At 35.3% G+C, this 16,871-nt stretch overlaps 3 protein-coding genes across 4 annotated transcripts; 1 reads left to right on the top strand and 2 right to left on the bottom strand.

Moving 5' to 3' along the window:
- Positions 1-9: 9 nt before the first annotated feature.
- On the top strand, positions 10-1,269 carry LOC100645940 (60S ribosomal protein L27). 2 transcript variants are annotated; one of them, XM_003394657.3, is made up of 4 exons: positions 10-142; positions 611-842; positions 941-1,077; positions 1,190-1,269. In XM_003394657.3, exons 2-4 carry the CDS (start codon positions 624-626, stop codon positions 1,236-1,238), a joined length of 405 nt encoding a protein of 134 aa, XP_003394705.1. In that variant the 5' UTR covers positions 10-142; positions 611-623; the 3' UTR covers positions 1,239-1,269. The 2 variants fall into 2 exon arrangements, with proteins under 2 accessions (XP_003394705.1, XP_003394706.1); XM_003394658.4 differs by lacking the exon at positions 10-142 and adding an exon at positions 152-299.
- Positions 1,270-1,338: 69 nt separating this feature from the next.
- On the bottom strand, positions 1,339-3,833 carry LOC100645825 (dynactin subunit 2). Its single transcript, XM_003394656.4, has 9 exons — positions 3,600-3,833; positions 3,327-3,398; positions 3,111-3,244; positions 2,933-3,044; positions 2,681-2,832; positions 2,366-2,612; positions 2,094-2,270; positions 1,876-1,978; positions 1,339-1,798 (listed from the first exon to the last, which is right to left on the bottom strand). The coding sequence occupies exons 1-9, from the start codon at positions 3,633-3,635 to the stop codon at positions 1,620-1,622; spliced, it is 1,212 nt and encodes a 403-aa protein (XP_003394704.1). The 5' UTR covers positions 3,636-3,833; the 3' UTR covers positions 1,339-1,619.
- Positions 3,834-4,529: 696 nt separating this feature from the next.
- Positions 4,530-6,316, bottom strand: LOC100645707 (GDP-fucose protein O-fucosyltransferase 1). The gene is made up of 6 exons (XM_003394655.4): positions 6,086-6,316; positions 5,871-5,986; positions 5,676-5,799; positions 5,249-5,613; positions 4,901-5,137; positions 4,530-4,817 (listed from the first exon to the last, which is right to left on the bottom strand). Exons 1-6 carry the CDS (start codon positions 6,189-6,191, stop codon positions 4,614-4,616), a joined length of 1,152 nt encoding a protein of 383 aa, XP_003394703.1. The 5' UTR covers positions 6,192-6,316; the 3' UTR covers positions 4,530-4,613.
- Between the last annotated feature and the right edge of the window lie 10,555 nt (positions 6,317-16,871).

Raw genomic sequence — 16,871 nt, 5'->3', positions numbered from 1 at the left:
AACCACGACATAGGATTGGTTATTATTAAACATCGCCGGATGTCTAATGATACGACATCTGTAGGTTGAATTTTAAATATCGAACGGGTAACCAATTGAGAATTAGGTTGACTTCCTTTTTTCCGGTACGATAAGCCGCGAGGTGTGTGATGTTTGTCATTGCAGAAACTAATCCAAAAACATCGGAAAATAGAAAAATAATTTGTTTATAGATATAATATTCTTTTTAGTAACGTTTATTCCGGTATTTTTGGAATAGTAATCATTTATTTGATTGTAGAATTTTAATAAGTTCTTGAGTATGTTAACAAACATTTTTAAGTTTTTTTTTTGTTAAACTAAGATTAAAATTAGATTAATCATTTCAATTTTGTGTTTTAAGAAATATTCTATATATAAATTTATTTGTTAATTTTTTAAGTACTGGTGATGTAAAAGAGGTTATGTGATATCTGTTTACAACTGCCAATGCAGTCTAGGCGTTAAAAAAATTTCGTTAAAAAAATTAATAATTAACGTAAAATAAATTATTATATACGAGTTTTGTAACAAAATATTTGTTTCTTGATTTTGATACTACTAAACTAATTTTTTTAACTTCTCTTTATAGATATATCTTCAAGATGGTGAAGATCATGAAATCAGGAAAAGTTGTATTGGTCCTTAGTGGCCGATACGCAGGAAGGAAAGCTATCATCATGCGTAATTATGATGATGGTACTACAGAAAAACAGTATGGACATGCTATGGTAGCAGGTATTGACCGATATCCACGAAAAGTACACAAAAGAATGGGCAAAGCAAAGATTCATAAACGTTCCAAAATCAAGCCATTTGTGAAAGTAAGTTTGTTACTAGTTGTTTGTGTAATTTTCTTTGTTTTATATATATATATATATATATATATAATTTTATTTCAAAATATATGTATTAATGATAGGTACTTAATTATAATCATTTGATGCCGACGAGATATACAGTAGATTTACACTGGGATAAAGTAACACCCAAAGACCTTAAAGACCCAATGAAACGCAAGAAAATTCGATTCCAAACACGTGTCAAATTTGAAGAAAAGTATGTATATCTATATCTATTATTTCTTAATATTATATTTTGCAATTGTTTTAAGATTGTGTTTAAGATTATTTACTATAGATAGACAAATGATATTAATATCTATTTTTAGGTACAAATCTGGTAAAAACAAATGGTTCTTCCAAAAGTTACGATTCTAATTAAATTTAAATAAATATAAATTTACAAATATTTTAAGTGTAATATTTACCACCTCTTTTCCTCTTCCAGAATGAAAAAAGCAATTTTTTGTACATATACTTGAAAAGCATGATTTTTGTTTATTTTTAACTTGTAATGTTTATACATTAATGAATTTTTTGCTACAATAATATAGTTAGCTCGTATTATTTAATTAAAAATAATTAAAGTTATATTATTAAAAATATTTTAACAACAATATGACAAGGTGTACTAAATCATGAATAAATTAAAAATATATTCAGAAAATATTAGTAAATAATATATAATTTAATAAATATCTATTAAACAAGTTGAGATATTATTATCTATAATAAAAATTTCAATGACACTCTTATGAATTACACGTTCAGTTTTTTAATACGTTCATCTAATGATTCTATGTTACTTTTTATAATTTCTAAGTTTGATGCAAAGCTCTCTTGTACTCCTTTTAAAAGAGATTTGTTACTTTCCAAGTCAGAAGTTATTTGTGATTGTAATTCCTCTAAACGTGTTAAAGATTTGTTGAATGTAGCAGCTAAAAAAAATATTGAAAAAATATATTTTCTGGAAAAAGAAATTTATAAAGTTTTATAAATATATTTAAATACACACCTTGCTGGTGAATAGTGTTTAAAGCCAACATTCGATTTACGGTTTGTGGTAAAATTTGTGAGATAGTTTCCGTTTGTTTCATAATATCATACATCTCCGAAATCTGAAAACAAACTTTGATTTAGATAAAATAGTTATTCAGTTATTTTCAGTTCCTAATGTTGAACTCTCGTAAGTAAATTCATGTTATTTGAATATTTCTAAAAAAAAAGGAATACTTTTTGTTCTTGTTCTGAATCTAATGTTAATGCAGTCTTTTTCTGTGCAACATTATCCATTCTATGAATTAGTGCGGCTAATCGGCTTTCAATTATATCTAATTGGTAAGTATCTAATAATGCAGCTTTTGCTCCTAATTCTTGAAGAGCTTCCATTACTCCTTGACCTTTGAGATTCTATAAAAAAATTTATTACTTACTTATTATTAGAAACACACTAAAAATATGATTAACAATAAGTATTATAATTATGTAAGAATTCATTGTGCTACCTGTGAAAATTTGGAAAGTTTATCACTGGTTGTCCCAATTACACTTTCTAAATTGCAAAGCCTTTGTTCAAGTAATGCAATTCTTGCTGCTTCCTGCATTCTTGCTTTTTCTGGAAGATACATCATCTGATACTTAAGTACACCAGGTTCAGTTGCTTTATCATCTTTTGCATTCTGTGATTTTGAATCAGTTTCAGAAGTAAGAATACTAGTCTGCTTGAATGCTTCTATTTGTGATATCAGTTGTCTAAAATATTCATCAACAAAAGAAACATTTTCATTCTAAACACCTTATTATAATATAAATAAACTTACTTCATTCTTGTGCCTTGTGGATCTGACAGAGTTGCAATAAGATCAGCCCCGAGACATTCTTCTAATTTTAAAGAATCTAAATGTTTTCCTAAGAGTTGTACTTGAGAAATTATATCAGCAACAGATTTCACCTTTTCCTCTTTTGATTTTTCCTATATAAGAAACAGTAAAATATTCATTCATTTTTAAGGTTTGAACAATATGGTACATCATAAAACAAATTTCAAATATGTATAATAGAACAATTAATACCTTCAAGTCATTCACTTCTTCATATAATTCTTTTATTTCACATTGCAAGCGCTGGTACTTTTGAATAGGGGTTTCTTTCTCTCCTTCTCCAGGTAATTCCCAATCTCCAAATCTAAAATTTGTTATATGTCTTCAACGTATACCTTACATCTTATATTTTCTTAGTTAAAATATTTACTTATAGCCAGTTCTTGGTTTGAGTGATATTCGATCGGAAAAGTCAACTTCCTTGCTAAGGAAACGTTTATTTTTAAATTTAATAAATGCTTCAGTGGCACTAGTATGTAATTTTTCTATAGAATCTGTCTCATCCTACAAAAAAGGAAATATTCATACTGCCAAATATAGTATACTACATAATACATTATATTATAATCAATTTTCAATACTGTACCTCGGGGTAAAGTTGAAATTGTTCTGATTCTGGTAAATCAGTAGTCTCATAAACGTCCACTTGATCATATGCCTGTAGATACAATGAAAACATCGAAATATTAAATGTCCATTTATGTAAATTATAAGATATAGACGAGATTATACAAAATTATATATCTTCAGATTATATCTTCTTATCTCAATTTCAGATTATATTCTCATTTTAAAGTGAATTATATTTAATAACAAAATCACATTGACATAATTTTATCGCAAAATATGAAGTACTTACAATCCCAGGTAAATCGGCATATTTAGGATCAGCCATTTTTCGTAATTTATTTTAAAAATGCTGTAAATTTTATTCAGCTAAATTATTTTCAAAAATACAAGAAATTTTTTCGTTTAGTAGTGATTAATAAAATTAGTAAAATACTGGTGTAAAGCATTAAGATTTTAACCGAATATATTACGAAGTGTCACTCAACATTTGGTTGTATCTGGTTGTATATAGCATATGTTTCACGTTCGTACGACTATCACGATACCTTCCAGCAAACATCAGTACTACATCAAAAAATGGTAAACTTAGAAAAGTGATACATATTTTTGAAAATAAAATATATTTTATTTTAATAATAACAAAATTATAATCTTGTAAACGTAAATGTAATTATTTTATACGATTAAAATAACTTTTGAATTGTTCAAAGATATAAGGTATAAAAAAAATACACATTTTAATTTGATATATCAGTTTTGTGTAAGTTATAATTGTTTTGTAATTTACAATAAAACAATTAAAGTTTATATATAACGTATATGTATTGTCTTTCAAAAATGTTAAATTTTTGGATAATATTTTAGGTATCTTATAAAATTTCATCTTTTATATGTGTGAACAACAGATATTTTAATTGCTTGCTCTTCCAAATTATACAAAGATACTAATTCAAGAGAGTTTGCATAGCAATATGAAAGAACTAAAAAGTTTCCAATCAATGTTGTATTGATAGATAATTATTGAAACTTTTATGAATCACGTTATAGCTAGATAAACTTAACTTTAATTAAAAGCAATATTTATATATTTAAAAGAACTTTTATCTTATATGACCATTTTTTGTAAAATATAATGAAAGATAGTATACATAAATGATCCTTTTCCATTGTATATACATTTATGTATATCATGCGGAGTTTTGGAATAATTTAATTATAATAATTTAAAAGGGTCCAGCTTTTATTAATCATAGATGACGGAAAAATTAAGAGAAACAAACGGACCTAGTTAAGAATTATGTCGCTACAATTCTTCATGTGTAATAGAAGATGAAGACCTCTCTGAGGGGAAACCCCAAAAAAATGTGGGATACCCTTTAATTTCCCTTTCTCTTGCGACAAAAGCTGAGAATGAAGATATACAGTTTCCTATAAAATAATTTGCTCTTCCAAGAATAGCTAAATCTAAATGAGGTGATGCAGGTGAATCCTGTTTAAAAACTGGAACCTGTAGTAAATATTAAATGGTTATAAAATTTTTCTTAATATTTCTCTATAAACATTGTATATATATATTGTTATATTTCTTACTTCCATCCGTGCTAAGGCTTTAGTAAGTTCTTCAATCATATAATTATTATCTGATGCTACAAATACTGATTTGATGTCATTACCATTGCGAATAACCCGTTTTAGATGACGTACTATTAAATCAAACGATGGTAGACACATAGCAGAAGTTGCTTTTCCACGTTCGTTACGATACCCAAGGCATTGTGGAGCGGCAAAGAGATTTGGTGTGCTGGATATAAATTCACAAGCACGAACCTGTTAAACATAAAATGTGTTTTATTTACAAATCTAATTCTTTTTATCAGTTTTTTAAAGTTTTATTATAGTGAAATGAATAATTTGAATATCTGGAAGACAGATACATACCCAATCAATTCCGTTACGTAGATGAATTCCTACAAATGCTCCTCTTGGTAATTTTTGTTTTATAAATGCTATGGCTTTATTAAGCATGTCTGTATTCCATTCAACATACTTGTGTAATTTTTTATTTTCCAATTGTACAGGAAAACTAGCAGGTGCACCTGTGAATGCTAATACTGGCCAATGTAATGCAGGATATTGTTTTTTCCATTGTACTGCCATGTCTGTATGATGAACGTCATAATGTAAAGGACCATAAAATTCTGATTTTACAAAATCTATATTATATGTATCCCAAAATGAACCAAATGGATTTCCATCTTTGGCATTGCATGAATCTCCTTTTCCACGTGCAGAATAACAGAAAGCTGAAAAGGATAACATGTTTCAAAGGAACACTTTGTCTTTGAACTTAAACATTTAAACTTACATACTCTTTCCTTAGATTGCCATATTTTTGGTGCTATGTCTCGCATAAAATTCTCCATTAATAGTGCTTTGTGGAAGCTTTGAACTTTTGAAACATTAAAATATATATCAAATGGAACTTGTATCTAAAAAATGATAAATTTGTTTATAAAAATATTCATATTTTATAAGATATTAAATATTATTGTTTACAAACAGATCTTGTTTCTCCAGTTCTATATTCAACCCATGGTGGTAAAACTAAAGTACGATTTAGAGCTTTTGCAAATCCTAAAGCACCTAAAAAGTGATCTGCTTGATTTCCAAATCGCCCTAAAAAAATTAATCAACTCGATGATTTTAATGGATTAATCTAATCTAAGATATATTTATATAATTACATGTAAGAATCTTAGTTATACATGGACATACCCATACAAGGACAATAAACAATATATCCATTTGTATCAATATCAAAGTCTTCACAATATGTGTTATAAAATGTGGTTAATAATAGAATGAAAATAATACTGAACATTTCGAGTTTCTTTACTTATTTCATTTAATTACAAATAATTAAGGACACACAATTTAATATAAATTACTCCGGTTTTTATACATTTCCACCATTACTATGGATACGTGCATGGATTATTGCATATGTAGAAACGCTTTTAAAGCAGTCGAGTCTAGGCCACGGTCATATACAGAAGCCTAGGGAGAACCATTTGAAAATTGAGTCGTGACTAGTTGTGAAAAATCATCATGGAAGATAAGAAAGTTTTCCTTCTCCCATATATGACGTGTTATGAATGTCTCAGATATCTCTTGTCTGTTTCGTAAAAACGCGGACTTCTTTGTCTTTCCATGTTTTTATTTTTTAAGATTAGACACTACTCAATTTTCGGACAGTTCTCCCTAGCAACTGTAGGGACTTGTTTATATATGAACGTGATCTGGACAGTGGACAAGCTACCACAGTTGTACGACCTGCTACGACAAATAAGGTTGTTATGGATTTACAGTGATTTTTCAGGAAACAGGAAAATGAGTTGTTGCCTGTGATTCTCTCTGCTTGCCGGAGTGCGGGAAATATTCAAATAAAAATATTAAGTTCTACTGAAATGAATATTTTTATTTAGAAGATTGCTCTAATAATTTGGTACAATTGACGTCGCGACTTTAGGAATTGTGAGAATCCTGGCAGTTCCCGTTTCTTTCGCGACTTGCAAAATCCCTTTTAGTTCTCTTTCAGAATCTGGATTCCCCTATAGTCCTCCTTCCAGATCCTGGTGGTTCCTGATGTTTTTCACCTCATAGATCGGTGCTTTTTCTTTTTCAATTCTTCTTAATGACGGCGCTTCATCAGTGATGGTGAAAACGAAACGCTGATGTAACCATCATGTGTACTTACACGTGAGATGTCATCTGCAAGGGTGGAGAGAGTTTTTTAAAAAAATATAAGCTGTCACGGGGAAATTTTCCAGTGATACACCTTTTCGCTTTTTTATAGAACAATTTATTATGAAAGATTAATATTTTATACTTTGTTACGGATAATTAGATTATAATGTAGGTTCCAGAATTATATAGATTCCGGCCCAAACAACAATACTGAATTATCGTTGGTTAGTAAATACGACAGTTAATTATGATTCGCGAAGTCTGCATCTTAATCGGATTCTCAGTCTTATTATTAGTTTGTGCTAACGCACGAACACGCTGTGCTTATATTATACATAATGCTGATTTTTGGAATTTTATGGCATCAGCATTTATGACACTATTTATTTAAGATTTTACCAATATATTGTTTATTGGACAAAAGGCCTAAGAGATATCGAGTAAACTATAAACAATGTCGCGAGAGCCGAGGCGCCAACGGGCCCATCAATGTGTCGTCAGTCCTTCAATTGAATAGTTTCGTAGAAAAGGCCTACGTGATCTGGTCACGAGTGGTTGCGGAACACATGCGTGGTGGGTCTAAGAAAAGACAAAGGGATGCTAGAATAGTCAGTGTCAGTGAGAAGCTAGATGGTGTTTCTTTTTCTTTTTTATTTATTTGTTTTTATTTACAATTTATCCAATTTAGACATTTGGTAGAATTTTTTAACAGTTACATTAACATGTTGGTGGCTACCTCCAGCGGGGTACCATCCTCGCGTTTGCTAGGTTATATCCTTTGTGAGGTCTGCTGGGTGTTTCCTTTTTAGCCTTCTTTCCATGTTTGAGGTGTTGATCGTTTCCGCAGCTAGCCGGTTTAGGTCTGTTGCTATTCTTGCCTTGTATCTTTCCACATAACTGCTGATTGTTTCCTTGACCGTTGTTATTCCCAGGTCCCTCCGTATGTCCTCATTTCTAACGTACCATGGGGCGTTTATTATCGTTCTAAGAATTTTAGCTTGCGTTGTCTCTATTTTGTTTATATGGCTCATTGCTGCTGTCACCCATAATGGTATTCCGTACGTCCAGATTGGTTTTATGATCATTTTGTATATTTTTAATTTATTTTCTATACTTAATTTGGATTTTCGACTTGTTAGCCAATGCATTTGTCTACTTGTTGTCTGTATTTTGTCTATTATTGATTTAGTATGCTGTTTCTGTACTCACCGAAGCACCCGTGTCCGGTGAGCACCTGCGTCACCCTGTAGGTCAGGGGAGGCCTGTCCCCGTTCAATTAAACGTTCCAGTTTGGAAGGACGGTCTCGAAGACCCTTAGCTCCGGCACGCCCGCTGTCATGTTGAGGCTGGCGCGCCATCTGTCGAGCAAGGCCCGCCGAGCCCGAATCTTAACGTCGGCGTCTACCGGGCTGACCCCGTCCGACAGACCGCAAGTGTGGAGATAAATCTCGCGACACCTCAGGGCCTGCAATTCGAACGGGGAAAATCCGGCAAGCATCGCCGCTGTTGCCGCCGAAATGGTGCGGAAGCCCCTCACTACCCTGATGGCCACTATTCTGTGCAGCCTCGTGACCTTTAGGAGATTGCGGCGGCTGGCCATCAGGTCCTCCGCCCAGATCGGAGTTCCGTAGAGGAACCTCGATCATACCACGCCGGCGTACAGCGGGCGCACTCCAACGTCGGGCCCGCCCAGCCGAGGTTACAAATGTCCTAATGCGTTTGTCGTCGCCTCGACATATGGTGCCAGGCGATCGAAGTGAGCGCCGAAGGTCCAGTGGCTGTCGAGGGTCAGACCCAGATACTTCATGCTGGTTCAGACCTCGATCTCTGCCAGGTCCAACCTCAGGCGATAACCCGCCGGAGGCGTCCCGTGATTGGCCCTGTGGCAAAACCACATTGCCTCGGATTTCTCAGGAGACACCCTCAGCCCCAATCCCTCGATCGCGGCGACCACGCAGGCCACAGCCAGCTCCGCTAGACGGACGGTTCTGCCCCACGCCGTACCTCAGACCAGCACCAATGTGTCGTCGGCATAGCACGCCAGTGCCGAGTCCAAAGGCATTGGCGCCCGAAGCACCGCGTTGATGTTTCACAGCAATGAACCCAATACAGAATCCTGCGGGACCCCGCGGTACACCGCCCTCTCAGTTGCCTCCCCCCCGCACTGGACGGTGTAGACGATATTCCGGTCCTGGAGGAACGCCCGGACCACACCCTGCAGGTACGCGGGTACCCGATGAAACTCAAGGGCCCGGCATATCCTGTCCCAGGGGATGCTGTTGAAGACGTTGACTACGTCCAGCGACACGGCCAACGTCACGTAACCACGTCGCTCGGCCCCCTCGACCAGGAAGCGGACACATTAACCACAGTAACACCGACACCTTTGGTAGCCGAAGCTACGCGCAAGTAATCGACCAATCGCCACCCTTAAACAACCAAAATCAGAACAATATCAGCAACGACATTACAGAAATCAAGGAACTGCTCAAACAATCCATCAAAAACACCGAAATGCTAACAAAAATGATAAGCGAACAAAACGCAGTTCTTAGACAGCAAATGCAAAGAACTACTTACAAACATGCTAAGCAAAAAATAAAAACGGACATAGTAAAAGTAGCAGCCTGGAATTCAAACGGCCTACAACAACGGGCCCTAGAAACTAAAACATTCCTGTATAACAACAATATCGACATATTACTTGTTTCAGAAACACACTTCACTTCAAAAAGCCACATGAAAGTACCATACTACATCATATATGATACCAAATACCGCTCAGGAAAAGCGCACGGAGAGACCGTAGTGATAATAAGAAACAATATCAAACACCATTTACACAGCCAAGTTAGTAAGGAATATACCCAAGCAACCACCGTTACAATTCAAACTAGCAGCAACCACATCCAGTTGTCAGCAGTATATGTACCATCGCGACATAAAATAACATCACAAATGTGGGAAGAGTACTTTTAACACTTAGGGGACAAGTACATCGTAGCGGGAGACTGCGACTTAAAGCACACGCTATGGGGATCAAGAATTACTACACCTCGAGGTAGAACCCTGGAAAAATACATTACAAACAATAACCTCAATATATTATCCACAGGTAGACATACTGGCCGACAGACCTGAGCAAAAAACCTGACCTACTCGATTTTGCAGTTACAAAGGGACTAAACACAAATAAACTAAAAATAACACCCAACCTCGATCTTAGCTCTGATCATACACCCATAATAATTGAATACAGAAACAAACCAATACTTTATAGCAATCCAGAGACACTATGCAATAAAACCACCAAATGGCAAACTTTTAAAGAAATAACCGAGAGCAAAATAATCTGCAACATCCCATTGAAAACACCCGAACACATTGAATAGGCAGTAACATCATTGGCAGAAACTATCCAAGAAGCAGCATGAACAACCACTACACCCAAACCAAACTGCAGACAAACAAAAATAATTCCGCAAGACATACTTGAAAAAATTAGAGAAAAAAGAAAAGCGAAAGCAAAATGGCAAAAACATAGAACACGAGAAAACAAAAAACACCTAAACAAACTTGCAAAGGAAATACAAAACGAAATAAAAGAGCACAGAAATAACGAATTCACAAAGTTCACAGAAACACTCCCTGCACACGAGAACTCCAACTATGAAAAGCCACGAAAAAAATAAAAAAGCCAATAAAACCAATCCCGGCATGATTGCCACAAGCAGATAACACATGGGCAAGAAGCAACGAAGAACAAGCTGAAGAATTTTCCAACCACCTTTGCAACACATTTACACCACATAATATCAACAACAGCAACCTCAAATGTCATACGGATGAGAATGCGCAAACCACTATTACCTCAACTGACAAGGAATACACCATACCGAAAACGACAGCACAAGAAATTAGAAACATAATCGATAAAACAAAAAACAACAAAGCACCAGGAATCGACTTAATCAATGGCAAAATCTTGAAAAACCTTCCGCCAAAAGCGATAAGACTAATGACCATAATATTCAATGCAATACTAAGAATCCAATACTTTCCTAAACTATGGAAACTAGCACAGATCATAATGTTACCTAAACCAGGCAAAGACCCACACCAAATTGCATCTTACGGACCAATATCACTACTTCCTGTATTTTTCAAAATACTGGAAAAAAATAATATATGACCGCATAAAACCAATAATAGAGAAGGAAGAACTAATGCCAGATCACCAATTTGGATTCAGAGACAAACACTTCATGATAAAGCAAATGCACAGGCTCATTAACGAAATAATACTAGCACTAGAAAACAAACAATACTGCACAGCCCCCTTTATAGACATAGAGAAAGCATTTGACAAAATAAACCACAAAAGCCTACTACAAACAATCAGGAAACAATTCCCGGAACAAATATACCAATTAATAAAATCTTACTTAAGCAGCAGAACCCTCGTAATAAAAATCAAACTTACTCTGAAGTTAAAGACAGGGGTTCCGCAAGGAAGCGTCTTAGGACCAATACTATACATATTATACACGACCAACATATCAACAACTACCAATAGCAAAATACTGACATTCGCGGACGACACAGCTATACTAGTCAGGCACATTAACCCAGAAACAGCAGCCAAATTACTACAAGAACACATCACAAAAATAGAAAAGTGGTTGCAAGATAAACAATTAAAAGCAAACCCCAATAAATGCAACCATATTACATTCACACTGCGAAAACAGATACCACCAAACATCCTACTAAACGGCACGCACATAACACAAACAAATTAAGTCAAATACCTAGGACTCCACTTAGATACATAACTCATATGGAAACAGTATACTAAATCAATAATAGACAAAATACAGACAACAAGGAGACAAATGCATTGGCTAACAAGTCGAAAATCCAAATTAAGCATAGAAAATAAATTAAAGATATACAAAACGATCATAAAACCAATCTGGACGTACGGAATACCACTATGGGGGACGGCAGCAATGAGCCATATAAACAAAATAGAGACAACGCAAGCTAAAATTCTTAGAACGATAGTAAACGCCCCATGGTACGTTAGAAATGAGGACATACGGAGGGACCTGGGAATAACAACGGTCAAGGAAGCAATCAGCAGTTATGCGGAAAGATACAAGGCAAGAATAGTAACACATCTAAACCGGCTAGCTGCGGAAACGATCAACACCTCAAATATGGAAAGAAGGCTAAAAAGGAAATACCCAGCAGACCTCATAAAGGATATAACCTAGCAAACCCCGTTGGAGGTAGCCACCAACATGTTAATATAACTGTTAAAAAATTCTACCAAATGTCCAAATTGGACAAATTGTGAATGAGAAGAAATAAATAAAAAAAAAAGTTTCAATGGACTCGACATTGACAATGTGATATTTCTTCTGAAACATCAGACTTCTTCACAATAGCGTTGTAACGCTATACCATATGGCGTAATACTACATAACGTAATACGTTATAGTGTAATACTATATAACATAATACCATATACCGTAATATGTTATAACGTAATACGTTATACCGTAATAATATATAACGTAATACTATATGACGTAATGCTACATTACGTAATACATTATAACGTTATACGTTATATCGTAATAATATATAACGTAATAATATATACTATATGTCGGGTTCACATTATAATTAGGGTTAGGGGCGTGTAACGAATCTTCATTTTGGTTAGATATTATTATGCAATGGAGAAGACATTTACTAGCATAAATATGACTATTACAGGATTCGACAAGTAACCGTGGTAATTAGATACTCGAGATGGTAATGACAATGATCCTAGGTTCAATAATGAATCCGCGGTCAACGGGATAACAAAATGTCCTTTCCTCCAAAGTCCAAGTTGTACTCAACTTGCTTATCTATGGTACAGGTATTACTAAACTAACTCTTTGTTAAAACGTAGAATATTCTCCGAGCGCAAAGATGCTATGTAACTCGAGAACTCAGGAGACAATTTTTACCTGGTGTCCGATTTTTGCCAGTTCTTCACTTATTTTTCCAGTATTTGTTTTTGGGTGTAGTCCCCTGATTACTGCTTTGTAGCTTTTGTCGGTTTTGAGTTGAAAAGTGTGATATGCTGCATTTTTTTCTTTTAGTGATCTTGTAATTTTTCTGAATGTTTCTGGGGTGTTGGTTTGCACCTTCACCTGGTCTATTTTTATTTGTTTGATGATATAGTTGTCTTTCCCTGCGATGTTATTTAGTAGTTCGATGAGGGGGTCGATTATTTTTGCGTCTACGTATATCGGTGGTGGTTTGGGAGTACGGTTTGTCGGACTTTCAGTTGGGTCCGTTGCTGCCTCTTCTGGCAGGGCGCTGAATGGATTGTGTAGCTTGATATCTTGTAGCCATTGTTTTTTTTCATATGTATCAATTTTCCTCGCGCTTGCGAGCGGGGTTACCTTCCGTTTTTTGCTGGAGGTTGCCACCGTCCAGCTTTCTTCCTGGTGTATTGACATGTTTTGCTCCCCGTCGGATTGTGTTGTTTCCATAATATCATCATTTTTCTCTACATATGTAGAGTCTGTAGCTTTATTTACGAAAAATGTTTCACCGGAGTTAATTATTTTTATTGATGGAATCTGCATGATTCCACGTTATGTCTATTTTTGGCGTTAACTTTGTCCCTTTCTCTTCTCTCTTGCCGCACTTTCACTGGAGCACTGTTTCGCACGTCCGTTTAGGTCGCCTGCCCAGGCGGAACTGGAAGCCAGTGAAGGCTAGCAAAAAACGCAAAACAACCACAGACATAAGTGCCATAGGAAACCCAGTTACAGAAAAGCAGCGATGGCTGCAAGAATTACCATTAAGTAACTCTTTCAACTCACTAACGGAAGAAATAGACGCTGACCCCGTAAATAAAACCACTATCCAAACAAACCATATTACAAAACCACCACCAATCTTTGTCGAGGCCCAAATAATAGACCCGCTCATTGATCTACTAAATAATCTAGAAGAGAAAAACAATTACACAATAAAGTAAACAAAATTGGATCAAGTAAAAATTCAAACAAACACACCACAATCATTTAGGAAAGTTATAAAAGCATTAAAAGAAAAAAATGCTATCTACCACACGTACCAGCTTAAAACTGAAAGGAGCTATAAAATTGTCATAAGAGGATTGCATCCTAAAACCAACGTACATAAACTAAGCGATGAGTTAGCTAAAATTGGACATCAAACAAGAACAATAAACAATATAACAAGATTCGACACAAAGCAATCACTACCACTATTCTTAATAGAACTTGAACCCAGAATCAATAACAAGGAAATATATGATATCAAACAAATACTAAACACAATAGTAACAGTCGAACCACCACGACACAAAAAAGATATACCTCAATGCATGCGGTGTCAACAATACGGACACACTAAAAACTACTGCAACAGAAGCCCAGCCTGCGTCAAGTGCGCAAAAAATCACTTAACTGTACACTGCCCATATTCAGGAAAAATAGAAAAAGTTAAATGCTTCAACTGTAACGGAAACCACCCAGCCAGCTATAAAGGATGTGAAGTAAGAAAACAACTACAACGTAAACTGTTCCCGCCCCTACGAAGCAGGACAAGCACTAACACACAAGCCCATCATGACAGCACAGAACCTGAAATATTACCAAATACAGAGCAAGCAATAAACACCAAACCTATCAGCACCAACACCATTGGTGGTCTAAGCTATGCTCAAGTAACCAGCCAATAACACACACACATAACCAATACCACAGCAATAGTAACAACGACACTGCAGAAATCAAAGAACTGCTCAAACAATCCATAAAGAACACCGAAATGCTAACCAGAATGATAAGCGAACAAAACGCAGTACTCAAACAGCAAACCCAACAAATCACAGTCATGCTACAACTAATTACAAACGTGCTAAGCAAAAAATAAAAACGGACACTCTAAAAATAGCAGCCTGGAACTCAAACGGCCTGCAACAACGGGCCCTCGAAACTAAAACATTCATATACAATAATAATATAGACATACTACTTGTCTCAGAAACACACTTCACTACAAAAAGCTATTTGAAAATACCATACTACACCATATATGATACCAAACACCCCTCAGGAAAAGCTCACGGAGGGACAGCAGTGATAGTCAGAAACGATATCAAACATTATCTACACAGCCAAGTTAACAAAGAATATTTACAAGCAACCACTGTTACAGTTCAAACTAGCAGCAACTACTTCCAGTTGTCAGTAGTATACGTGCCTCCGCGACACAAAATAACAACACAAATGTGGGAAGAATACTTCCAGGACCTAGGGGACAAGTACATCGCAGCGGGAGACTACAACTCAAAGCACACGCTTTGGGGGTCAAGAAACATTACACCTCGAGGTAGAACACTGGAAAAATACATTAGAAATAATAACCTCAATATATTATCCACAGGAACACCGACACATTGGCCGACTGACCTGAACAAAAAACCAGATCTTCTGGACTTTGCAGTTACAAGGGGACTAAACACAAATAAACTAAAAATAACACCCAACCTCGAGCTCAGCTCCGATCATACACCCATAATAATTGAATACAGAAACAAACCAATTCACTATAGCAAACCAGAAACACTATGCAATAAAACCACCAATTGGCAAACTTTCAAAGAAATAATAGAAAGCAAAATAAACTGCAACATCCCGTTAAAAACTCCTGAACACATAGAACAGGCAGTAGCAACATTGTCAGCAACTATTCAGGAAGCAGCAAGGACAACCACTACTCCCGAACCAACCAGCAGACAAACAATAACAATCCCGCAAGAAATACTCGACAAAATCAAAGAAAAAAGAAAAGCAAAAGCAAAATGGCAAAAATACAGAACCCGAGAAAACAAAAAACACTTAAACAAACTTGCAAAGGAAATAAAAAACAAAATAAAGGAGCACAACGATAACGAATTCTCAAAGTTCATAGGGACACTCTCCACACACGAGAACACCAACTATTCACTATGGAAAGCCACGAAAAAAATAAGGAAGCCAATAATACCCGTCCCGGCAATCAGAAAAGCAGATAACACATGGGCAAGAAGCAACGAAGAACAAGCTGAAGAATTCTCCAACCACCTCTACAACACATTCACACCACACATTACCAACAACAGCAACCTCAAAAGTCATACGGAGGAGGATCCACAAACCACTGCTACCACAGCCGACAAGGAATACACCATACCTAAAACATCGGCACAAGAAATTAGAAACATAATTGATAAAACAAAAAACAACAAAGCGCCAGGAATCGACCTAATTAATGGTAAAATCTTAAAAAACCTTCCGCCAAAAGCAATAAGACTAATAACAGTAATATTCAACGCAATTCTAAGAATTCAATACTTCCCCAAACCATGGAAATTAGCACAGATCAAAATGTTACATAAACCAGGCAAAGACCCGCACCAAACTGCATCTTACAGACCAATATCACTGCTTCCAGTATTTTCCAAAATACTGGAAAAGATAATATACGACCGCATAAAATCAATAATAGAGACAAAAAAACTAATACCGGATCACCAATTTGGTTTCAGAAACAAACACTCCACGATAGAGCAAATGCACAGGCTTATAAACGAAATAATAGTAGCACTAGAAAACAAGGAATACTGCACAGCCCTCTTCATAGACATAGAGAAAGCATTCGATAAAATTAACCATGAAAGTCTACTACAAACAATTAGGAAACAATTCCCGGAGCAAATACACCACTTAAT

Source organism: Bombus terrestris, chromosome 3 (assembly GCF_910591885.1).
Source record: "Bombus terrestris chromosome 3, iyBomTerr1.2, whole genome shotgun sequence".
NCBI classification, from domain to species: Eukaryota; Metazoa; Arthropoda; class Insecta; order Hymenoptera; family Apidae; genus Bombus; species Bombus terrestris.
Note: the sequence above shows the minus strand (reverse complement) of the source record. Positions and strands in the feature narration are given on the sequence as shown.